General features: G+C 36.7%; 4 protein-coding genes and 2 long non-coding RNA genes across 9 annotated transcripts in view; 1 reads left to right on the top strand and 5 right to left on the bottom strand.

The window, feature by feature from the left end:
- Nucleotides 1–420: 420 nt before the first annotated feature.
- Nucleotides 421–8911, bottom strand: dusp13a (dual specificity phosphatase 13a). Its single transcript, XM_067386246.1, has 3 exons — nucleotides 8784–8911; nucleotides 8482–8699; nucleotides 421–678 (listed from the first exon to the last, which is right to left on the bottom strand). Exons 1-3 carry the CDS (start codon nucleotides 8909–8911, stop codon nucleotides 458–460), a joined length of 567 nt encoding a protein of 188 aa, XP_067242347.1. The 3' UTR covers nucleotides 421–457.
- On the bottom strand, nucleotides 4165–5577 carry LOC137020548 (uncharacterized). The gene is made up of 3 exons (XR_010895206.1): nucleotides 5486–5577; nucleotides 4374–4450; nucleotides 4165–4223 (listed from the first exon to the last, which is right to left on the bottom strand). It is a non-coding gene; the product is annotated as an uncharacterized lncRNA (long non-coding RNA).
- Nucleotides 5576–7361, bottom strand: LOC137020547 (uncharacterized). Of its 2 annotated transcripts, XR_010895205.1 has the most exons (5): nucleotides 7294–7361; nucleotides 6642–6697; nucleotides 6310–6397; nucleotides 5748–5812; nucleotides 5576–5638 (listed from the first exon to the last, which is right to left on the bottom strand). It is a non-coding gene; the product is annotated as an uncharacterized lncRNA (long non-coding RNA). The 2 variants fall into 2 exon arrangements; XR_010895204.1 differs by having other exon boundaries at nucleotides 6642–7347.
- A 3628-nt stretch (nucleotides 8912–12539) lies between the features above and the next one.
- On the bottom strand, nucleotides 12540–16790 carry zgc:153981 (dual specificity protein phosphatase family protein). Its single transcript, XM_067386244.1, has 3 exons — nucleotides 16483–16790; nucleotides 16014–16231; nucleotides 12540–14749 (listed from the first exon to the last, which is right to left on the bottom strand). Exons 1-3 carry the CDS (start codon nucleotides 16605–16607, stop codon nucleotides 14538–14540), a joined length of 555 nt encoding a protein of 184 aa, XP_067242345.1. The 5' UTR covers nucleotides 16608–16790; the 3' UTR covers nucleotides 12540–14537.
- Nucleotides 16791–17578: 788 nt separating this feature from the next.
- si:ch211-223p8.8 (dual specificity protein phosphatase 13A family protein) lies at nucleotides 17579–18618 on the bottom strand. Its single transcript, XM_067386245.1, has 3 exons — nucleotides 18441–18618; nucleotides 18136–18353; nucleotides 17579–17942 (listed from the first exon to the last, which is right to left on the bottom strand). Exons 1-3 carry the CDS (start codon nucleotides 18578–18580, stop codon nucleotides 17749–17751), a joined length of 552 nt encoding a protein of 183 aa, XP_067242346.1. The 5' UTR covers nucleotides 18581–18618; the 3' UTR covers nucleotides 17579–17748.
- A 1046-nt stretch (nucleotides 18619–19664) lies between these two features.
- slka (STE20-like kinase a) overlaps nucleotides 19665–23844 on the top strand; it is a 41466-nt gene continuing 37286 nt past the window's right edge. For 2 of the 3 annotated variants that reach the window (XM_067386242.1, XM_067386241.1), the window contains exon 1: nucleotides 19665–20573. In XM_067386242.1, the coding sequence (XP_067242343.1) occupies nucleotides 20424–20573 (150 nt within the window). In that variant the 5' untranslated portion in view covers nucleotides 19665–20423. The remainder of the gene's footprint in view (nucleotides 20574–23844) is intronic. The other variant, XM_067386243.1, reaches the window with a different exon arrangement.

Genomic DNA, 23844 nt, shown 5'->3' with positions numbered 1-23844 from the left:
AACACCAATGGATTTGAGCAGAAACTGTAAATATGTTGGAACATATGATACCCATTAGAAACTCACTACAGGGGATCAACCCTTAAGACATGTAGCCATGCATGGCTCTTCCACCTTCCCATGATAAAGAGCAAGCCACAACCGTTTCATTTCCCTCCAGTAAAAAACCAAACATGCTTGCTGGCTCATTTCGAAACAAGTTCAAAGTATATCTCATCTGGAAGAAATTTAAAAACCTGCCATTTATTTTGTGACCCTGCTGCCCTTTGGGGGTTATTTACTATTTATGGGGAAGCCCTTCAATTTTGCCTTCTGATACCTACTTTGCCATTGCACTACAATGGATATTAGCAAATAAGATCTGGCCCAACAGAACTGGGACAAGGCCATGGGGGAGGAGGCCCTTAAGGGACATGCTCTTGAAATGGGATTCATCACATTGTTACCAAGTTTTCAGTTACAATTTGTAAGCTTCCAGTTTTTTCTTCCTCTCTCGGACGAGGCTCATGTCAAGATGTCGAAGCTGGTTAAGAAAGCCAGGATTAGGACAGATGTCCCTGTGTTGCCGTACAGCTTTAACAGCCTCCATTAGAGTAAGATCCTCACAGATCATGAGGAAGGCCAACACTAGAGTGGCAGAGCGACTCACTCCCATCAGACAGTGGACAAACACTCTTCCTGAAGAACAGAACAGAATCAATGCAAGACACTGGTACAGTGCAAATGCTACTTTTAGTATAGCCAAAAGAATGCTTCAGTGCCATTACACATGATGGGTGCTTTCGAAACATGGCTTCATGAAGCTTCAAACCCTTTTTTATGAATCAGTGGATTGTATTAAACTGGCAAAGTCATGTTATTTCAGCAAACAAGGCTTCATAAAGTCACCACTTGAAAGTCATCAGTTGATCTGATGAACTCATGTATCTAATATATGGTTTTATTGAATTTAAGGTTCAGTTTTAATTAATTAATTTAATATTAATAAACATGCATGTAATGAAAAGGAAAAACAATTGTTAATTGTTTGTAATTGGCCTAAAACAAACAACAAAACAAATAGTACAAATAAATAAAAGAACAAATCATATAGACACCTCATAATTAATGCCATTTGATTTGTAGATTAGATTTAATATATATTGTCAAAAGTAATTTATGAAAGGTGTCTTTATGCACCTTTTGGCTATGTTCACTTTGCATTTACACTATTTTGACCAGCAGGTGCCGCCAGCCTTTGGAGTTTTGAGCGCTTCGAAACCAGTTCGAAAAAAAGAACTTTGGTTCGAAACAGAATTTCAAAAGAATCGATTTTTCCATCGATATTTTCTGTTATGTGCCTGAGGCCCCGTTTACACTAGTGCGTTTTCGTTTTAAACCGCATAACCTTTGCTATGGTTACGCCTGTCCTTTACACTAGCTACTCCGGCGTTTTCAACCCTTAAAAACGCTGCAGAGCCCGTTTTAGTTTGAAAACGCCGGGGTTGCGTTTCAGCGTAAATCGACCAAAACGAATACTTTTGATAACGATGGTGTGTATCTCTGTGTGTATCCTTGACAACAATAACATGGAGACTGAACTGCAATCTTTGCTGGTTTTGTTGTCATTATTAGCAGCCATTATACAGTTAAACTCTGCATTTTTTTTCAATACCGCAGCTGCCTATATACGCGCATGCCCAGTGTGCATGACGCCGTTTTAAAACGAAAACGCAATCGTGTAAATAAGGCCTGAAAATGCAGTGTCTGCATGTGAGTCTGGAATAGAACGTAGAGGTTATTGATCATTGTGCCGCTTATTTTAAAAACTGGTCAAAAGGAACGGGAAAATGTAAATAAAAACAGCAGACGAAGGTGGAAAAACGTACTAGTATGATAAAGTAGTTGTAGTGCGCATGCGTTGAACGCGCCTGTAAGCATGGTCTGAGAACCAAAGAATAACACAAGACGCGTCACTCGTATTATTATTGGTGCGTTCAAGTCATGTGGAAAGATTGTATTTACGAGCTGAACGCACATGAACGCCACCACAATGTCGTAAAGATGAGTGAGGAGCTCGTATTTTCTTTAAGCCCTAATTTGAAGGAGCTGGGGGCGTGTCAGTGAGAAACATGGCGAAATACCACAAGGTATTTAGCACTGGCATTGTCAGGCTTTTCTATTTACTGATTCCAAGCGAAAAAAAGAAGTAGAAGTGTTGTTATTTTGTGTAATTAATTTAGAGAAGGCACACCGCCATCATGCTCCCTCGAAAGTGACTTGAATCCACCTACCGTCGTAAACACGACTTCCCAGGAGGACTTGAACGCATCATTATGGAAATGAATGGGAGAAAATGCAACGCGCAATATGGCGGAATAAGTCCCGCCTTCTAAATAAGAGCCAATCGCCGATTCGTAAAGTCATCGCGTCACTGCAGCTGCCGTTAGAAGCTCCGGTTCCTATAGAAACAGTCAGACTCGCGCCTCCGAAATGAGACACAAGAGACCATGCCTTCCAGCCTGGAAAATACCGTTTTTTGTCATTAATCGAGCGTTTAGAAACAAAATGTATGAGACAGTTGTTGTCAGATTTCATTGGTGATTTCAAATATGAAATTTAATCGAAAGCTTTGGAGAATGTGATGTTTCCCCATTCAAAGAGATAGGAGCTGCACTCGCATGCCCAAAAAGTGTTTCAAAGATGGCCGCCAAGTGAAATGATTTGACAAATCTTCTTTCCAACGCGCTTTTGCTCCAGTGGCGTCTGTCGTTGCTATGCAACCATGAGCCGCGCTCTCAACCGCGTCGCTTCTATTATGAGCGCGCTTGCCTAAATAAATCACAGTAAAAGCGATCGACTTTAAGTCACGAGCGTCGATTTAAACCACCAAACGCGTCCGATGCAGCCAATTAAACGTCACCGATGCTCAAACGGCATCTTGGACAAATGCGCTGCCAGGTGTCTGTCAAGAAACAGAAGAGTGTACAAATGTTTTCAGGGATTGTATTTGTTCAGTACAGTGTTGGTCAGTGCAAAATTTTAATGTTATTTAAGCTAACATAAAGTAAGGGAAAATACTTCCACTAAATATTAAAAACTAATAATGTATGTAACAATGAGAGATTTTTAATTTTTGGCAAAATAAAGTTGATATATATATATATATATATATATATATATATATATATATATATATATAGCCTATATATATATATATATATATATACACTCTAAAGAAAAATGGTGCTATATAGCACCAAAAATGGTTCTTTGGCTCGTAATCATAGCGGAACCTTTTTTGGTGCTATATAGCACCTATCTTTAAAGGTGCTATATGGCACCTTGTCGTATGGTGCTATATAGAACCATAAGAGGTGCCATATAGTACCAGCAGTGGTTCTTTGGCTCGTTATGATAGGGGAACCTTTTCTGGTGCTATATAGCACCTATTCTTAAAGTTTTCTAGCACATTTGTCAAATTAGAGGTGCCATATATTGTTTTTTGAGCTAGCAGGGCCTGTTATCATGCCAGGTACTACTGTAGATGAGTCAATATGCTTCTAAATTACACTTTTATGAACGATAATTAATAATTTCTTACCAAATCATGACTTCAAAGATTCAAAATCATGTACTAAATGCTTACTGAAAAACAAAATACATTACACTTTCAAAACCTTTTAATTTATTTCTTTCAGCAGCAAATAAACTCACATTATACTCCCCTTTTATACACATACAAAATAATGCAACAAGCTTGAAATATGTACATTTTTGAAGACAATAGTCCTGTTTTTACATACTGAGTTATGCTCTGAAGTCCTGCAGTTTCTTTTTTGTCCTTCGGGATTTCAAAAAAAATATAGAAACTGGAACTTAAACCATAAGAAAGGGAGCAAGAGAGAGTATTGACTCCAAAAGTTCTACTCACAGATTGAGTTGTACACTCATTTTACAGTGCCTGGAAGTCCGACTGCATACTTCAATTTCAAAACAACATACTTCAAAAAGGTCAGTGTCTTTTCAGTCCTTTAGGGCACTCGATTGGATTCGATTCCAAACGCAAAAATATACACATAGGAGGAGGCCCAGTGCCATCAAGACGTCCTCACTCTACTCTGTGATTAACTGGCCATCCAACGTGAACAAAATGTGGTCATACTGCATGAGATGATCCTCCCACAGGCTTTAGGCACTATCTTAGGTGTTGGGATGACAGGAGGGCTGGTCTGAGCATGGCCCTGGAGAAGAGGGGATAATAGCATTAACCATCTTCACATATTTATTTGAAAGGCAAACCTTATAAGCTAAATTATAACAAAATGTGCAATAAGTGTCGTGCTTTGATTAGATTGTGCTTCACACACTGTAGTCAACTGTTCATGGCTCACCTCAATGTCAAACAGCAACCCCAGGTCCACCTTGAACAGTGCAGGCAAGAGGAGAACAGCTGCTTCCAACTGTAGGCCTTTAAACAAAATAACATCATCAGGTTAACATAACATGCGGGATGCTTTTACCCAATACTTTTTTGTTTTGCTTTTTAAACATTCATTACTGTGTGTAAAGCCCAAAGTATACTTCGTATTTTATGCGTATGCTTTTTTCTGAACTCAAAACAAATTAAGATCTTTTTGATGAAGTCTGAGAGGTTTCTGTTCCTCCAATGATGAGGGTGAGTAATTAATGACAGAATTTTCATTTTTGGGTAAACTAATCCTTTAAAGGTGATTACCCTTGCACAAATCTGGATATTCATACAACTTCACATTTGTACGAGACATACACTAGAGCTGCAGGATTCTGGATGAAATGAGAATCATGATTTTTGGTTTCAAATAGAGATCGCAATTCTCCCACGATTCTAAATAGACAACTAAAAATAACATTTATTTTACTAGTTCTAGCAAAATATTAATAGCTGGACTCTAATTGCCGGAAAATGTTTAATTTGAATGAATTATTTTTAAAAAATGGTTTTGAATATATTAATGGCTCATTAATAAATACTTGTTTCACTACTGGATGAATCAGGGTTTAACCTTAACGAATCTATTGAATGAATGATTCAATGACAATGTCACTGGTTGCCACCTAGTGGCTTAACAAGGTAATTTATATACAACAGTTATTTGAAGCACCATGTTAGTTTCGATTTTCTCTATTTTGATCGCTATCTGATGTCCAGTGTTTATATCCTTTTGTCTTATTACTTATGTGATAATTTTAATATTTGTGAAAGAAATCAAATAACCAAATCCTTGAATAACTACAGTGTGGTTCAAAACTGCTGTCTCTGGATCAGTGGCAGCATGAACACTGAATGTTTTTGTCAAAGGTTTAACAGACGCAGGCGAATCATTGTCATTAATAAAGTAGGATCGCGTGGGTGTTTGAATCGAGATTTGCGACCTTTCTACGATAAATTGTGCAGCTCTAACATAAACATACAAAGTAAATCAAAGGGGTTTCGGACAAGCCAGGTTGATGATGTATGTCATACCTAGAAGCAGGGCACAAGCTGATGTAACTGAAGTAAGTTGATTCAAAACTTTAACTCCCTCAATGTCAGCAGATGGTTCATGAAGTTCTCCCCTCCTTCCAAATAATGAACATTGCCATGGTGAGCTGCTCCTCAATCATCTGTCTGGTTATCCTAATAGTAAACATAAAAAAAACAAATTCGGTCACCTTTTGCTAGCATAACTACAAAATACACAAATTTAGACTTATTTTTCTGAAAATAAACCAAAATACGTTCTTACGTTCAACTCAGAAAGTACTCCTTGATGAGGTCTTCAGGACTTTCTCTCAGGTGAATGTTTTCAGCCTGTGATAAAGCAATTGTGATTAATTTTCTTAATTAAAAAAAAAGCACAATAATCTGTAATAGGAAATCAAATTTTTGCAGATATGCAATAGCAAAGGACAAGAAAAAGAAAATAATTCATATTAATGACTGGCCAAATTTGCAATTAATATATTTATGGACAATACCAGCAACACTTGTGGCATTGAGGGATCAAATAAATAAATAAATAAATAAATAAAAAGGAGCTAAAAAAAAAAATCAATTCTTTATTTTTCCAATGCGTTTCAGCACACAGGCCTTCGTCAGTGCTAAAATACTACAGATTTGTAATTAAGAAATGCATCTGAATCAGTCATTGGTTTCATTTAAAATTATGAATTTATAATATATAATTATAAGTCTGAAAATAAGACATGCATCAATTAATAAATTAGCTTTACACCCTAATATATTTAATCATTCTTGATTAAAGGGATATTTCACGAAAAATGAAAGCTAGCTGTTAATTTACTTACCATCAGGCCATCCAAGTTGACTTTTTTTCTTCAGTAGAACAGTAAAGATTTTTAGCTGGAACTGTGATTAATTTAATGTCAATGGCTACTGTCAAAAAAAAAAAAAAAAAATTAATACAAAACAACAAGAAAAAAAGTCGCATGCATTTGAGATGGCATAAGAGGGAGTTGATGAATGTTTTGGAATGGATAATTCTTAGTCTAAAGTTTGTTAAGGAGGATGACATTCAAGTCAATAGACCACATTAGATGGATTTTATTCAAACATGTCCAACATTGGTAATTCATATTATCTATTAACAATTATAGCCGTTTTTATAGAAATTACTTACCATGTAAAGTTATTGCAAAGTGTACTTAGTCGTCAAACATTGAGGAGCTTTAGATCCTAAAAGGGGGAGGGGAATCAGTCTTTATAAATGGAAAAAAAAACTTGTTTGCTGCAGTGCAAGTAATTAATTAGTAGTGTAAATACTCAGCCATTTCATTCTACAAAAAAAAAAAACACCTCGCGCTAGTCAAATGAAGTAACGTTAAGCCTTAAATATGTCTTTACTCACACACTTTCTTCGTCATTTTGGTCGAACAAATCAGAGCTAACGTGAAAAAGACAAATAAAAGAACTGACAACCGCTCCCCACGCACTTCCTGCCCGCATCATTTCAAATAGCACGCGCTGCTTACACGGTAAAGGAGACGTTTCTTTTAAAAATTATTTAGAGACATATTTACATGGTCCAAACACTACAACAATACATTTCTATAGAATAAAACGAGTAATGCAACATCTTGTATAGAATAGAAATATTCAATTAGCGCTAACCTTTATAACGTTACTGCAGGCCGCGAAAATTCAAAAATTCGGTTAGTTACGATTTCGTTAGTATTCATGTTCACAAACAACGCTAATTAACTCTAAACCGCTAAAACACATGTTCAACCTTTGCATTTTCGAGTATATTAATTAAAACATTTCCAACCTACCTTATTTCATCCGAGTCCAGGGGAAAGAAAATGGCGGCCGAGCAGAAAACTCCAGAAAGTCACTTGAGTCATGACGTCAGAAAAAAAAAAAACGTCTGTCACGGGGTCCTTAAAGAGAAATTATCCTTTGGCCGAAAGAGAGATATTTGAGCAGTTGAGTGTAGCCTACTATAATATTGAGAGCAATTCGCAGAAAGACGAAGTAATCAGACTCAAATAGTTATAGCAATCCAACTTACACCCATATTAACTAACAGTGTAGAGGGGCTTGGGGACAAAAAGGTTGAGAACCAGGTTATGTTTAGAAAATACACTGTAATTTAATGTTGTTTTTAAACCTTTCCCAAACTAAACTAAGAGAATAAGAGAGTTAGAGAACTTTTAAAGAACTATACAGAGGCTTAACAGGTTCTTTGTATGGCAGTGGTGCTATATAGCACCTTAACCACAGCAAGGAACCGCTGAAGAACCACTGAAGAACCGCTGAAGAACCATACAGGTGCTTTACTGGTTCTTTATAAGGTAGCGGTGCTATATAGCACCTTAACCACCCCAAAGAACCGCTGAAGAACCATTTTTTTTTAGAGTGTATATATATATATATATATATAGCTCCAGTTTTTGGTTTATTTCTGACCCCTCCACGCCACAAGTGTTGATGGTTTTGTTCCTAAATTACTTTTTTTTTTTTTTTATTCCATGCACCTTGTTGGATGTGAGAAGTTGCACCAGACTATTGCAATTAATAGTATATTAGGCCTAGTAGTATTATATTAGTAATAGTATTATATAATTATATTACACTTTGTAACAATGAGACACTGCTGTTTACATTTAGTATGGTAAATAGAATATTTAGAGTATAGGTATAAAGATATTTTAGTAGGCAAATTTGATGTAAATGAGAAATAATGCAAAGGAAAGTAAATTTTCTGAAATGTTGCGCTTTCTTGCGCTTGAATGTTATGGCCCTCCTATGAGGTGTCAATCACAGAAACGGCCCCCCGCCAATTTGAGTTTGAGACCCCTGCTCTTTAGTGTGCGAGAAGCAATGGTGGGAAAATGAAGCATTCCCCAACCAGGGTAAAGGTACTGAATATTTATGCTGTAAATTAGACTAGCCAGTGGTTTAGTGAAAATATTACATCAAGAATGTTCATAAGGATGTTTCTTCTATATGTAACTCACCATTTGTTGACAGTGCAGCTCGTATGAACCTTGCTGTTGGATAGAAAAACACACTTAAGATGAAGTCTGAGGAATCATCAGCCTCCACTCCATAGTAATCTATAGACATGTCTCTGTAAAAGCGGGCTCCAGTGTTGACATGAGGGGGTCCACTAGCAGCATTCACAATGTGTGTGATCCCCATATTGTACAGCATAGACTTGTCTCGTGCCGCAACCCTGACAAAACATAAACACAGAGAACATCTGTAGTTCTGTACATTTTCTTTGAATTTCCATTTGAATAGGAAAAATAATACACACTCATTGCCAATGTACACATTAGGCCACACTTGGTTGACATGTCCAGTGGGCCGTCTGTCAGCCAGCAGGAAGTTCTGCAGCTCAGCAACGGATGGTGTTTCATAGGCACACAGCTCCTTGAGAGACATCCTGGCCCAAAAATATATATATATATATATATTTGTTTTTTTATTTAAAAATTACAGTAAGAGATCAGATGTTATCATGCTAATATGCACTTTAGATGCATTCTCCATCCCTCTTTATTTCAAATATCCCATCAAACTAGTGGAGCCCACCTGAGGCTGTTGCTCGTGAAATCTTCTTGTTGCTAAGAGCGCACTGACACTGCACTTCAGCTCTTAACATCATTAAAATGAATACTGAGGGCTTTTATGGAATATCATTCCACTTAGGATTCCTTGACTGTTGTGGCAAATGTGTTTACAGCTCAGGTGTGGGAAAGAAAGCGTGCGATGCCAGAGCTGTGAGCGATTCACTGAGTTAGCTTTCATGATAGCTCCTCAAAATGTTACTTTCTAAAAGCCTCTAAAATCTCTCCTCCTTTTGTGAACTTACATTTTGCAGCCGGTGGCCCTTTTTTCCCCTTGTTCTCAGATTGCCTGCTCTTCTCTCCTTGGTCAGGGACGTTGTCGACAGCCAGTCCACAGATATGTCTCTAGAGGCTGTTTCTTTTTTTAAATGGTGTATAATTATAAACCTCCCTGGATACAAAGAGCTCTTCCAGGTCTTAGTGGGCAGTCAGGTTTGCTTTTAGAAGACTGTCTTTCCCTAGACAATGATCTTTTGAGCATGTTCCGCACATATTGTGTATATCTTGGCTAGACTCCCAATATTGTAACTCATTCTTGCAGTGCAGATGATGGTAAAGGTGGGTCATCAGCGGCTTTCATTGCACACATACATCTTTATCATGAGTCATTGTGCAGGGAAATACACATCATCTCACGAGGTCTCGCCAGATGCTAGGTTAAACACTCTTGAAATCCAGATGTTCCATTCATTTGCCTTGAGGGCGAGTCTTTGATAAATGGTGAGATCTTTGCATATGCAAGTGCAGTGACATGTTCGGTAATTGGAGCGTGTCAGATACCGCACTCAAAGATACGCTGTCTTCTTTGTACTCCAGCTGAAACTGTTTAGTTAGTGCTCAAATGCTACTTGTGTAAAACAGGAAAAGACTTAACTAAGAGTTGTTCTTTCCATGCTGGTAAAATAAGCTTTGAGACCCATAGTAATTACGGTTTTATGAAGCTAATAAAAAGGAATTAATGGCTTGGGTGTGAAAGCCACATACACCTGTTCCTTCTCAAGCTTATTACTTACTATTATTGCAACTACATACTGTAAATGAACAAATCACAATAACACATAGTATGTTTCATGAATTTTAATAGATTTTTCAGTTTTTTTGTTTTTTTTTTAAGTCCTTGTCCTGGTGAATCAAATAATATAGTGCAGTGCACTGACTAAGCTTGGCTTTATTTAATCTTTATTTGGAAATGCAGTGTATGTAATTTGTATTAAGTGCTCCAAATTTGCCAATTTCAAATTGTCATGGTAGATCCAATCCATGAATCATTCAGCCTGCTTTTCTTTTGTGGTTTTAAAAGTAATGGAGACTTCCTGGATTCAAAGTAAATAGTCCCACAGTAACATTTTCTATTCTGCTTAAAAGTTTGGGGTCAGTAAGCATTTGTTAATACTTTTATTCAGCAAGGATATATTAAATTGATCAAAAGTGACAGTAAAGAAGTTTACAATGATATATAAAAAATATATTTCAAATAAATGCTGTTATTTTAAACATTCTATTCTTCAAACTGCACCCCCTTCCCCATAAAGAATTATCAGGGTTTATATAAGGTATATATATATATATATGATTCCTGAAGGATCTTGTAACACTGAGGTCTGTAATGGCTGATGAAAATTCTGCTTTGCCATCACAAGAATAAAATTCATTTTAAATTGTAATAATATTTCAAAATCGTACTGTATTTTAATAAATAAAATGCAGTCTTTTTAACATTAAAAAAAGTTTACACAGTGTATGTTTTTAGCTATGCTTTTCTATTGCTGTTTCTTTAAAGCAGTTTGTTTAAGCCAAAGTATATGTTGCTGCTAGGCTGATCTGTTTGTTTGTTCTTTTTATCTGTGATATCTTAGGCTTGACAGTCTTCCCTGAGAAAACACTGACACAATGTAATCATGTACAGATGCATCTGTTTTCCAGAGCACTTGTGTGACACTAATGTGGTCATCAACGTCACCCCCTCTGTGCCTCTGGTTCCTCCACAGTCAAATCAGGAGATGACTTCGCTTAGCTGAAAATATATACACACACTTGGCCTAGCTGCTTGCGTCTGTTCCCTGTTTCTCTTCTCAACTGCTTCCATGATTTATCATCGTACAGTGTATGCCAAGCAGCTAATCAGGAAGCAAAGTAGTGTCTTAATTGAATGTTCTCTGAAAGCAATGTGTGTCCGGGGACTCGTGTGGGTCCTGGTTCCTCTGGTTGCACAGCTGCAGGTCACGCTGTCAGGGTGACGACAGGAAGAGCAAGTCCAGGGGAATTAGTTTCCCTCCTCGAGGTTTCTGTGGGTTAATGCTGTTCTATTACAATATTGGTAGGTGGGGTTACGGTTCCCTTAAAGTACATCTGCATGATGAAATGTCATTGACAAATGATAAAGGACAGGTTTGAATCTATAATCTAATTATCAATGTAGCATTTTTTTATGTGGTTAAACTTCACAAAAGAGGCCTGTGTTCATTTGGATATGAAGGATATCAGATGAAAAGAAGAAAAATATTATGGGAGGACACTAAAAAACAGCAAGATTTTAATTTGATCTATTTCATGGTACAGCACTGCACCCTACTGGAAGCACTCGGAAGCACAAAGGGAAAATTAGGCAAAAATGTAAGAGAGGAATGTTATACCTTACCCTAAAAATGGACATCTGCAGTTAAACGGTTAGTTCACCCAAAAATGAAAATTCTGTCATTTATTACTCATCCTCATGTCGTTCCACACCCGTAAGACCTTCGTTCATCTTCAGAACACATATTAAGATATTTTTGATAAAATCCGATGGCTCGTGAGGCCCGCATTGAGAGCAAGTTAATTTAGACTTTCAAATTAAAGGTACTAAAAACATATTTAAAACAGTTCATGTGACTACAGTGGTTCAACTTTAGTGTTATGAAGTGACGAGAATACTTTTTGTGTGGCAAAAAAAACAAAATACCGACTTTATTCATCATGATGGGCGATTTCAAAACACTGCTTCATGAAGCTTCGAAGCTTTATGAATCTTTTGTTTCGAATCAGTGGTTCAGAGCCCTGCCAAAGTCACATGAACCATTGAAATTCCAAAACAATTATGACCCAACGAAGCCTCGTTTACTGAAATCACATGAATTTGGTGGCAGTTTGACATCGTTTGATTCATGCTCCGAACCACTGATTTGAAACAAAAGATTCGTAAAGCTTCGAAGCTTCATGAAGCAGTGTTTTGAAATCGCCCATCACTAGATATTGTTGAAGAAAGTTGGTATTTAGGTTTTTTTGCCGCACTAAAAGTATTTCATAATATTAAGTTTGAACCACTGTATGAACTGTTTTAAATATGTTTTTAGTACCTTTCTGGGCGATTGAAAGTCTAAATTAACTTGCTCTTAATGCGGGCCTCACGAGCCATCGAATTTTATCAAAAATATCTTTGTTTTATATTTGTGTGCGTTATGGGTGTAGAACGACATGAGGGTGAGTAATTAATGACAGAATTTTAATTTTGGGGTAAACTAACCCTCTAATGATGTCTTTAGTAGCTTTCTGGGCCTTGAAAGTGGTATTTAAATGGCTGTCTATAGAGAGGTCAGATAGCTATCGGATTTCATCAAAATATCGTAATTTGTGTTCCGAAGACGAATGAAGGTCTTACGGGTTTGGAACGGCATGAGGGTGAGTAATTAATGACAGAATTTTTGGGTGAACTAACCCTTTAATATACTTAACATGTGAGATAAATGCATAGAAATATATTAAAACAAGAAATGTTGGAAAATACATTTAGTTGTTCACAATTATTATAAAGTATACAGTTAAATATTCACAAATATACTATAATTGGGTTTGCCTAACTTGCAAAAACCAAAAAACTTTCATGTTTATTTTATTTAATGAATACAGATACAAATTAAGTTTTTTGGCACCTTGTTTGTATCTGTACATAAAACATTGTATATGAATCCACTAGTGCAGTTACACTTTCAAAAATACTTAACATAGGCAGATATAAGCAAGAGTGTAACAAATTGAATATTCATCAAGTCAATAGAGTCTCATGTGCAAATAAATGTTGTAAGTTATACAGTGCATTTAACAAAACTGTTTATACACCAGTAAATGTTCTCCAAGTTAACAAAGGACCTTCTGTAAATCAATGACCTGAATGAAACACATTATGCTGCTATTAAAGCAAAAAGGTGCACTAAAAATCACATCAGCGTGTGCTGCTCTGTCATTTTAAACAAGGCTTTTAGGATTGAGTCAACAGAAGAATGTTGTGCTTGGCTGGTACATTTCTCCAAATTTGGCTGCCAAAAGCAACGTAAAAGCTAATACTGCTACAGTGAGTGTTTTCTCTGCAACCGAATAATGAACCACAATTCAATCATTTAATACTGCTTAATTTGGTATTCTATGCTGAATACTGACTCCACTGTTAAATATTATTTGCTGTGTGAGCAGCATGTGGCACTTGTGTGGTTCATAAAGCTGCAACTTGAATATATCATACAGATTTTCATAAAAAAACACCATTATACGGTACATTAAAGAACTACATTATACAGTAAAATCACCCATGATACTATGACAATGCAAACATGTCAGTTGTCAAGAATTTTTCATTCAATATTAAAAGTGTTTTTATAGCTAAATTCTCAAATTATATATAATAACCTTGTAAATGTATGGAAAAGTAGAAAGATGGTCTATGTCATATACACAAAACCTGAAAGGCACATGTTTTACTATTAAAGGATTAGTCCACTTTCAAATAAAATTTTCCTGATGATTTACTCACCCCCATGTCATCCAAGATGTCCGTGTCCTTCTTTCTTCAGTCGAAAAGAAATTAAGTTTTTTGAAGAAAACATTCCAGGATTATTTTCAGTGCAGCTTGAAAGGGCTTTAAACGATACCAGCGGCAGTTCCATTTTTTTCCCTAAGTAAAATAGGGAAGGTGTAGGAAGTACAGCGTAAGCTTTTTGAAGAATACGAAAATGCGGTTTTGGCAGAAGCACTTGGAAGGCGATCATTTGTTTACATAAAGCATATACATTTACATTTTTTTCGAAAATGACCGATTGTTTCTCTAGATAAGACCCTTATTCCTCATCTGGTATCGTTTAAAGCCCTTTGAAGCTGCAATGAAGCTGTAATTTTGACCTTCAACTGTTTGGAGGCCATTGAAGTCCACTATAAGGAGAAGAATCCTGGAATGTTTTAATCAAAAATCTTAATTTTTTTCGTCTGAAGAAAAAAAGACATGAACATCTTGGATGACATGGGGGTGACTAAATTATCAGGAAAATTTTATTTGTCAGTGAACTAATCCTTTAAGCAATATATATATCATAAATAATGTAAACATACCAGTGCTTGTTACCTCTTCACCCTTTAGTTATATAAAATAAATGCACATGCTTTTGTGTGTTCATTACATTTGTGTTGTTTTTCTGTCAGAGAATAGGACACAGCATTCGCTTTCTCTGTAGCTGAATGTCCAAATCCAGGAGAAGGCTCAAAAAGTTCCTGTTAGGATAGACTGCACGTTGCAATACAACCGTTTGGATTGCAGTGCCGAGAGTAAGACGCTGACGCAGCATAAGGTACGCGAGAACCAGAGTGGCAGACCGACTCATTCCCATGATGCAATGAACAAGAACCTTACCTACAGATAAAAGACAGACAGGAGGTCAGAAGGAGCTGCTAATACTAGAACAGAAACAAACCTTTTCATTTTTGTTCATTAAATATGAATATCTGTATTATAAATTATTTTAGAATCAAGATAAGCTGTTTATCAGGTTTAGATTGTCTAGTAAATTTAAAGAGATAAAGAGGAAATACAGCTTTTTTTCCCCCAGAGTATTTCAACAATAGAACAAGTTTCTTTTTCTGTCCTCAAAATGATGTAAAAGGGTCAGTAAACAATGGATGGTTTTAAATTGTATGTAAAATTAGTTTTAATGTCATGGGTTATTTAAGAAAGGGAAAGGTTTTAGAAATACTTGTCTATATTAAAGGGATAGTTCACCCAAAAATGAAAATTTGATGTTTATCTGCTTACCCCCAGTGCATCCAAGATGTAGAGGACTTTTTTTCTTCAGTCGAACGCAAATTATGATTTTTAACTGCAACCGCTGCCGTCTGTCAGTCAAATAATAGCAGTGATTGGGAACTTGAACAATAAGAGTCGAAAAAACTTCCATAGACAAATCCAAATTAAACCCTGCGGCTCGTGACGGCACATTGATGTCCTAAGACACAAAACGATCGGTTTGTGCGAGAAACCGAACATTATTTATATAGTTTTTTACCTCTAATACACCACTATGTCCAACTTCGTTCAGCTTCCGGCTAGTGAGGTCTGATCGCGCTCTGACAACGGAAGTGATGTCTCGCGCTCATTGAAGTATATGGGCGAGACATCACTTCCGTCATCACAACGCGTTTTTTGACCTCACTAACAGGAAGCTGAACGAAGTTGGACATTGTATTAGAGGTAAATTAGAGGTAAAAATTATATAAATAATGTTCGGTTTCTTGCACAAACAGATCGTTTCGTGTCTTAGGACATTAATGTGTCGTCACGAGCCGCAGGGTTTAATTTTGATTTGTCTAAGCAAGTTTTATTTACTGTTATAGTTGAAGTTCCCATCCACTGCTATTATTTGACTGACAGACGGCAGCGGTTGCAGTTAAAAATCATAATTTGCGTTCGACTGAAGAAAAAAAGTCACCTACATCTTGGATGCACTGGGGGTAAGCAGATAAACATCAAATTTTCATTTTTGGGTGAACTATCCCTTTAACTATTTATATAAATCAGTGTTACAGTTTCAAAGTGGACTTCAAAATCCTCCCCAGTGCATTTTGATCGATTTGTTTTGCATTTTTGCATTACATTAGCATCACTGACTGAGGTCACTTACCATTCTTCTTCCTCAAAGCTTTGTGGATGAAATCAGAAGCCGGTTTAAAGTGCACACTAAGATCAAATGATGACGAGTCTTCTGCAGGGATGCCATAATATACAATTGTATTGCCATAATAACTCTGGTCCCCAATGCTGCCTTGCTTGGAATGGGCAGCATTTAAGACATGAGTGATGCCCATTTTCTTCAAAGCATTTCTATTTTGAGCAATTGCCCTATAAAAAAAAAGGTTTAAAAATAATTAGCTGATTTCACTAGAGAGATGCACACTTTATATGATTGAACCTCAAACAATTAAGTCACTTTTAGAATAGCTTATTCTAAAATCTTATTTTTAAATATATAGATAATATAATAAAACTAAATGTAAACCACATGGGCATAGCTTGCCTACTATTAGAGCTCATTTGCATTTAATCTGTTACAACACTGCATCATCAGTTATGTAGTAGCCTATAGTACTTACACATTTCCGATGTACAGGTTCGGCCAGACCTCGTCGACAGGAGTTAGATCAAGTTTACATGTGTCCAGAACATTCTCTAACTCTTTAATAGCCAGAAGTCCGTGTTTATTTTTCTGAGCTGTCATTCTTCTGAACTGACCCAAATCAGACTATTACCGTGAATATGTGTTTCTGCTGTTTTCCCGGGGGCTCAGTGTACATAATCGGGTTGGCACGTCGTGATCCACAAAAACAGGTGCTCTTTATGACGCTGCTCGGTCACCAGATACCGCTGAACATCTCAGCTCTTCGATGATGACAGACGTCTGTGCGTAGCCTACAACAAATAGTGTGAATGACCAGGGGGCGCTTGGTGGCTCGGAAAGTCGAAACTTCCATTGAGTCGCATTCAAATCTTCTAATGTTTTTCCTCTTACTGGAGATATTTTCACTCGAAAAAAATTTAACATGTTAAATATATGAATTCCAAGGTATGGTATCTGACATGTAAATGGACTTATAACATGACAGTCTATATAAAATGAATGAATAAAATGACTACGCCAGTAATCACGTATGACTGTGATTGGCCCTTCTTGACTAGTGTGGAAAAAAGTAACAAGCATCACATGATAACGTAATCGTACTACATCAGTGCTTTGGACAGGAATAATACACTGAAAACTTGAATAGCCCCTGATTTGACAATACATTGTAAAGCGATCAGGTTTGTTAATTATTATTTACACCTCGTACTTGACGACTAGGTCGCCAATCCCAAATAGCCTATGTTTCTTATTGCCATTCTAGCTTGCTCCATTTCTATGGTAAGGCATTGTGATCTGTTTCACAAGTGAGGGATTATTCATCCGATGACGAGAGAACGAGACAATAAGTGACAATTGTGTTGAGAGAACATCTGTGAACATTTGGAGTATTGTACATAGTGGAAAACAGAGTAGCAATCAGCTTTGCATTTGCATACTGATCAGCTCAAGATTATATAAAATATATATAAAAAATAATCTTTGAAGTTTAATTTGTGCCCAATGTTGGGAGATATTCAGTAATTAAATATTGCACAAAAAAAAAACTTTATTGACCATGTATAGTATAATTAATGCTTTAGAATTCTTTCTTGTTTTATTCAAATAGCTAACAGAAGAACAACACAAGCTGTAATTATAAATACGAGAAACTATTATTATGTTAATGATGATTATTGTTGTAGATGTTTGAGTTTACAGATTTCTGAATACTTGTTTTAAAAATATTAATCTACTTTGACTATGCCTTGTAGTTTAATTCATTGCCGAGCGTCATCAACTGCTTCAGAAATCCTCGGTTTGGAAAGATCCATCTTCTTTCTTTCACTTTCAAGATGGCATCCACCAGAGAGTAATTGCAATATATCATTAGGTAAGCTAAGACCAGAGCAGCTGAACGGCTCACTCCCACAGCACAATGCACAAACACTTTAGCTGTTGGAAAGAGATACAATGAATCTGACAGTATGAATCTAACTATATATACAATTTACAATTATTTTCCTAAAAAACAAATTAGATATCAATTAATAATTCAAATGGATATAAAAAACTCTAACCAGTGTTGATCATGACTAAAAAAATGTCATACTATTTTTTTAAATGGAAATTAAATGTTTTTACATACCACCTGTTGTGCTGAGAGCATCATGAATGTAGTGTGCTGAAGGGTAGAAAAAAGGTGAAATATCGAATGTAGGCAGATCATTGGCCGGAACACCATAGTACTTCACGGTTGTCCCATAAAAATCATCAGTTCCTTTGCAACACATTTTACCATGTGCAGCATTTAAAACATGAGTTATACCCAGTCTCCATAGGCCATATCTGTCATGAGACATGTACCTGTTTATGAAAGAATGTCATAGTAAAGGTCTGATCTTTTCTTTTAATCAACACATCAAAAAAGTAGTTACACACAAATGCACTTACATGTCCCCTAGAAACAAACTAGGCCACACTTCATCGACATGGTTACAGGAAAGCTGACCCCCATGTAATATATCCTCCAACTCTTCAATAGAGGGCGTTTCAGACAAATTGTCCCCCGCTGTTTGATCTACATTCTCCATTTTCAGGAATAGCAGAAGAGCATTGAGAGAAACCCACAACTTTATGAGTAGGCTACATGAGTGACATTTCCAGGTGTGACACTTCTGCATTACCCTATTTGCCTCAATAGATGTCAGTGTATGGCCACTTATTCAACATAAGTAAGTCATTTTTTTTCTTAAAAAAAATAAGAAATAAAGTCCTAGTACTGTATGTTAATCCTGCTTCAACTCCAATTAAACACATCTGATCCAGTTAATCGGTGACTTACTAGGCATACTAGAAACGTCCAGGCAGGTCTGTTGAGGTAAGTTGGAGCTAAACTCTGCAAGACAGTGGCCCTCCAGGACCAAATTTGGACACCCTGGTCTATGCACAGTGTCACTGAACCAAAATCACTGACGTTTCTCCCTTTTGAAGCGTGTGGTATAGTATATTTTATTAGAAATATGGTATATTTTCATAGAATAGTTAGGGAGAATCAAGAAAATGTTAAGGCCTTTTAGACCCCTGTGAAACTAGAAAACTTTGGGCCTCTGTGAAACCAATCAGTAACACTGTATCCAGTGTATGGGACAGTATGCCTGTTCTCACCACTTGAGTGTTACAAAGTAAAAACATATTTTTAAAAAATAAACTAATGGTCAGTGTGCCACTATTAAGAAGAAGCCAAGAAGTTAGAGAAACAATTGAGCAGACCGGTGGAAGATTAGTCAAAATGAAAACGCTGCATTCACCTGTGTATGAGGTCAAAACCGTATAAAAATAAAGAGTTGGGATTGAGAATGTTACATGTACTGCAGGCATCTCGGTTTTGGCATCTGGAACTCCGTGACTTCAGTGAATTTTTTTTTTTTTTTTTTTGCAAAAAGAATAGTTTTTTCCACAACTGTGGCTCTGTGAAGGAACAATACCAGTTGTTGTTGAGTCTGATGTTAAATTTATTTATCTATATATTTACTGGTGAGCGGTTCAAAATATTCGATGAATCCAATGCCCTCCCACTATTGTTTACTGATTTTAAGTCAGAATAATACTGTCTTCTGCACGACCAGCACCAACTGCGCATGCGCCTTTCCACTGCCGAGCACGCGCCTTCCCTATCCAAACGCACGCGCTTTTCCTCCTGCAACATCCTCGAGAAGTTAGTCACGAGAGACCCGACTGACCGTTGAGCAAGGCGCGAGAATCATCCATCTCAACACCGCGAGCAGGGTCGACTGGCCTGCTGGTGTCGTGTAATTTGTTTAATCGGTTTTTATCGAAACGGTTGTGTTTGGCTGAGCTGTAACACACACCCCTCCCGTGAGCAGTAGTCTGAGCTCAGACAGGAGTTTGGTCATCAGCATCCGCTCCGCATTTTTACGGTTTGCTAACTACATATCCTCCTCCACCTTTATGGATTTTACTGTACCGTAGTTTTTTTTTAAAACGACATATCTGAATAAGCGAGGTTTGATTAACTGCGAGGCTTATTTTTTATTAGACGGGTGAGGTAAATACAGAGGATTACACACATGTAGCCGCTGTGAAGCTAGCTGAGGAAGTGGACTGTTACTTTTCCATCCCTGTATGGTGGAAGGAGTCGCTCGCCTTGATGATTCAATGTTATGGAGACGCGAAATGCCACATGAAGACTGATCTCTGTCACTTTCAGAGAGACTAGTACCTTCGCCGCCATTCACAGGATTACTTGGAGCTGTCTGCAACTGTACAGTTAAATGAGTTAGCTGGGAATCGATTATCCACAGCTAGCCCATTAGCCAACTCCCCAAGTGATTCGTTTAGCACAGTATTAACAGTTTATGTCGTGTCAGTTCTTTTTTTATTTTCACCGATAGACACATAGATTGCGTTTAGAAGATGTCCTTTTTCAATTTTCGGAAGATATTCAAGCTGGGCACGGAGAAGAAGAAGAAACAGTATGAGCACGTTCACAGAGACCTCAACCCCGAGGAGGTGTGGGAGATCGTGGGGGAACTTGGGGATGGAGCCTTTGGGAAAGTCTACAAGGTAAATATCATCCAGTAGGTGATTTTGTCACCTGAGTGTATTAGTATTGTTTCTCTGACTCTGCTGATTCATTTAAAGGGGCAGTTCACTGCAAAATGTAAATGTTGCCATTATTTATTTACATTTATGTCTTATGTCTCTACTTGTACATTTTTTTTTCTGTGGAACACAAAATGAGATGTTGTGAGAGACTGACAGCATATTGTAACTCTTCATTCAATTGTATCTTATTTTCCATACAATGAAAGTGACTCATTCTGACTAATATCTAATTTTTTTGTTCCACAGAAGAAAAAAAAAATGATGACAGAACTTTAATGCAATGGTGAACTATTCCTTTAACTGATTTGATCATATAATCTATTATGGTTTATTGCCATGTGGCGTTATCATGAAAGTGTTTCCTGACCAGCCCTGACACCTTCTTGAAAACTGCTTGACAAATTTCTTGATGTTCCAGTCTGCAGTTTCTTAAACAACATCATATGCAGATCTCATCATATAGACTGACAAAATGAATCCCGAAAGGTCATTTGAGTTCAGTGGTACTATTATATGCATCAAAGCTTTAGTTATGAGTATTGCAGCACTTGGTATGATTATGAAAAAAAGAAATGTAACAAAAATAATATTTAAAGTTTGGGACACTATTTGATGGAGATGCCATATTTATATTTAATATGACTGAATAACTGTAGCAACTATTGTATTTTGGCAGAAATAATTGTTACCAGTGCATACTTTTGTAAGGGCATTAGAGAAGTAAAGAATGGGATGTAAATATTTGACAACTTCATCATAAAATGTAGAGTTATTGAACCTTTACATTCTCAATTGAATATGAATTAAATGGACAAAGAGAGAGTAAAACACTACTAAGTAGTTTTATTTGATTTTCTTTTTTACATTATTAAATACTTAATGTAGTTTTGCTCGTGTTGTAGAACCAGTTATAGTTGGTTGGTTAAATTCAAACTGACACAATTCAGTTCACACCATTCCTGTAATTCCCTGCCTGCTTCAGACTATAATCTGTTGGAGAATGTTTCCATACTGCTCCCTTTTATGGAATGCATTGTGTTTGTGACACCACAAGATGGGTGTGACATAGTAAAAAAATCTTGAGGTATCATTTAGCGACAGGATTAATATGCAGACAGATTAGCCTAGTCTTTGTTATTCAAGAGTCTGCATTGGTTTTCATACAAAACCAGACACAAAATTTAATCAGTATGTCTATGGACAAGTTTATGGACATCCATCTTATTCTGCTGAAATAAGTATTTTTGATATGGTCTAATGAGGAAATGGTGCTCAGTGTGAATGAATGCAGAGGTGTGGTGAAGTTGATCTTATTCTACAGGGTGAATCAGCAGGATCTTCCTGCCTCAGTTTAGCAGCCATGCAGTGATGTGACAAACAGTGATAAACATCTGTTACTCGTGTGGTTTACCAGAGGTTCACCACTGTTTCTTTTTCATTTTGCTGTTTTTATTTTTAATCCTTCTCTTGCCAAAGGTGAGATACAGTGTACTGTATTTTGAGTCAAAGCAAAACAAGTTAGCATGAAATTAATGTGCATTCCTGGTCAGTGAAAGATTCATCAGTGGATGTAATTTCAAAGGGGGAAACAATTGTTTATCTTTGTAATCTTTAATAAAAATGTAATAACTCTCTTCTGAAACAATTTTGCTTGTCCAGTAACATCACTTATGCCTTACTGGATGTTGAATAATGTGATTCAGGCATTGTTTTTTTTTTATTTAGCAAATTTGATATGGCTCCTTTCTGATAACACCCACTGTTCAGTCATTTCCAGATAAATATAATCAAGCCCTGTTCTACATGTTTTCCTTGACAAGTATAGTATGTAGATTTCTGAGATGTGAACTGATTTTTTAACTTAAAGTCAGCATGAAATGACATTTCCCATATGCATTTTGTCAATACATGTTATAGAACTTATTGTCAACAATTTGTTTAATTTTTCCTTAAACTTTGCCTCAGAATGTTTAGTAAAACTGTCTGGTGACATATGCAGGACTCTCAAAATCCAATCAACAGCTGATTGATAGAACCAAGTCCCCACCCACATTTTTATTTTTGGATAATCCGTTATACTTCGATGTACGTTGCGAAATGTAAGAAAAGATCTCTTGTGACTTACATTTTAATTACGATTTTAAACTTTGCTTTTCTGGCGTAATGATCTGAATTTGCTTTTCGGGTTTATTGATCAGTCTGTTGTCTTTCTTTGAGCACTGAGATAGGTCTGCCATTGATCTTTATCAGTACTAGTACAATACAGTTAGGATAATTATTTCCTCTTCTGATGAACTGTAAGAAGTGTGACCCGCCCAGACTCGCTGGTTCTGTAGAACAATAATGGAAACCAAATGAACCCTGCTCTCTCTCTAGCATGGTTGTTTTAGATATGCAGAGGTTGTGTTAATTTCCTGTCGGTCTGAGGGTAGAAACAGGCGTGAAGCAGTACAAGTGAAATTGAGAGAGACTTTCTGTTACAATAAACTCTGATCCACTCACACATTTCATAGACACTTGGCTCTTTCCTTTCTCTGTCTGCTCATCTGTTTTTGGGTAGCTGTAAACACTCAGAGGTTGATCTCAGAATAGAAACTGTGCTCCTTGGCATAGATGGAAAAGTTTGAATGGAATAACGTGTAACGCCCGGCATTAGTCACTTCTGCTTTGAATAGAATAGTCTGGAACTGTTAGCTAATGCAAACCCTTAATACAACTGGACTGGACTTTAATTTTTGTATTGTAGCTTGTAGGGATGACCTCAAAGCCTAATGGAGATATGTATTTCCTCAAACAGCCTCTGGCACGCCTTTTAGATGAGCTAACCCTGTCATGTTTCCGTTTTTTTTTTTTTTTTTCCTTTCTCTTCTGCTTTTTTGCTGTTGCTTATGTATCAGTTGCAGGTTACAGGGAGGGGCTAATCTTTTACAAGGTATTTCTGTTTTTTTATCGTAGATATACATATCTCATGTTAAGTATTCCAGAATTTCACAATAGAGTTACAAACGTGACGTCTGTTGGCTTATAAATGAGTTAGTTAGCAAGGCCAATGTGCTTTGATGGTTATAGGTTTCATTCTGAATGTGTCTCCTTTTGGAGTAAAGCTGTGAACAAGTGCTTTTGTAATGAAGTAGGTCAAAGGCAATAGACTAATCTCAGGGTACATTCAGGAATTTGTTTCTCGTTCAGCCATTTTACAGGTTCTACACAAAAGTTCCTTCTTTTTATC

This window comes from Chanodichthys erythropterus, chromosome 5, assembly GCF_024489055.1.
Source record: "Chanodichthys erythropterus isolate Z2021 chromosome 5, ASM2448905v1, whole genome shotgun sequence".
NCBI lineage: Eukaryota > Metazoa > Chordata > Actinopteri > Cypriniformes > Xenocyprididae > Chanodichthys > Chanodichthys erythropterus.
Note: the sequence above shows the minus strand (reverse complement) of the source record. Positions and strands in the feature narration are given on the sequence as shown.

Bases quoted from the DNA above. Each gene is read 5' to 3' on its own strand.
- zgc:153981 (XM_067386244.1), bottom strand. From the start codon at position 16,607: ATGACAGCTCAGAAAAATAAACACGGACTTCTGGCTATTAAAGAGTTA. The intron at 16,232-16,482 runs GTAAGTACTATA...TTTTTTTTATAG, and splicing joins AACCTGTACATCGGAAATGT to GGCAATTGCTCAAAATAGAA. The intron at 14,750-16,013 runs GTAAGTGACCTC...TTTTATCTGTAG, and splicing joins AGCTTTGAGGAAGAAGAATG to GTAAGGTTCTTGTTCATTGC.
- si:ch211-223p8.8 (XM_067386245.1), bottom strand. From the start codon at position 18,580: ATGGAGAATGTAGATCAAACAGCGGGGGACAATTTGTCTGAAACGCCC. The intron at 18,354-18,440 runs GTAAGTGCATTT...TTTCATAAACAG, and splicing joins AGTTTGTTTCTAGGGGACAT to GTACATGTCTCATGACAGAT. The intron at 17,943-18,135 runs GTATGTAAAAAC...TCTTTCCAACAG, and splicing joins TGCTCTCAGCACAACAGGTG to CTAAAGTGTTTGTGCATTGT.
- dusp13a (XM_067386246.1), bottom strand. From the start codon at position 8,911: ATGTCTCTCAAGGAGCTGTGTGCCTATGAAACACCATCCGTTGCTGAG. The intron at 8,700-8,783 runs GTGTGTATTATT...ATGTTTTGTCAG, and splicing joins AATGTGTACATTGGCAATGA to GGTTGCGGCACGAGACAAGT. The intron at 679-8,481 runs GTGAGTTACATA...TCTGTTCTTCAG, and splicing joins AGCTGCACTGTCAACAAATG to GAAGAGTGTTTGTCCACTGT.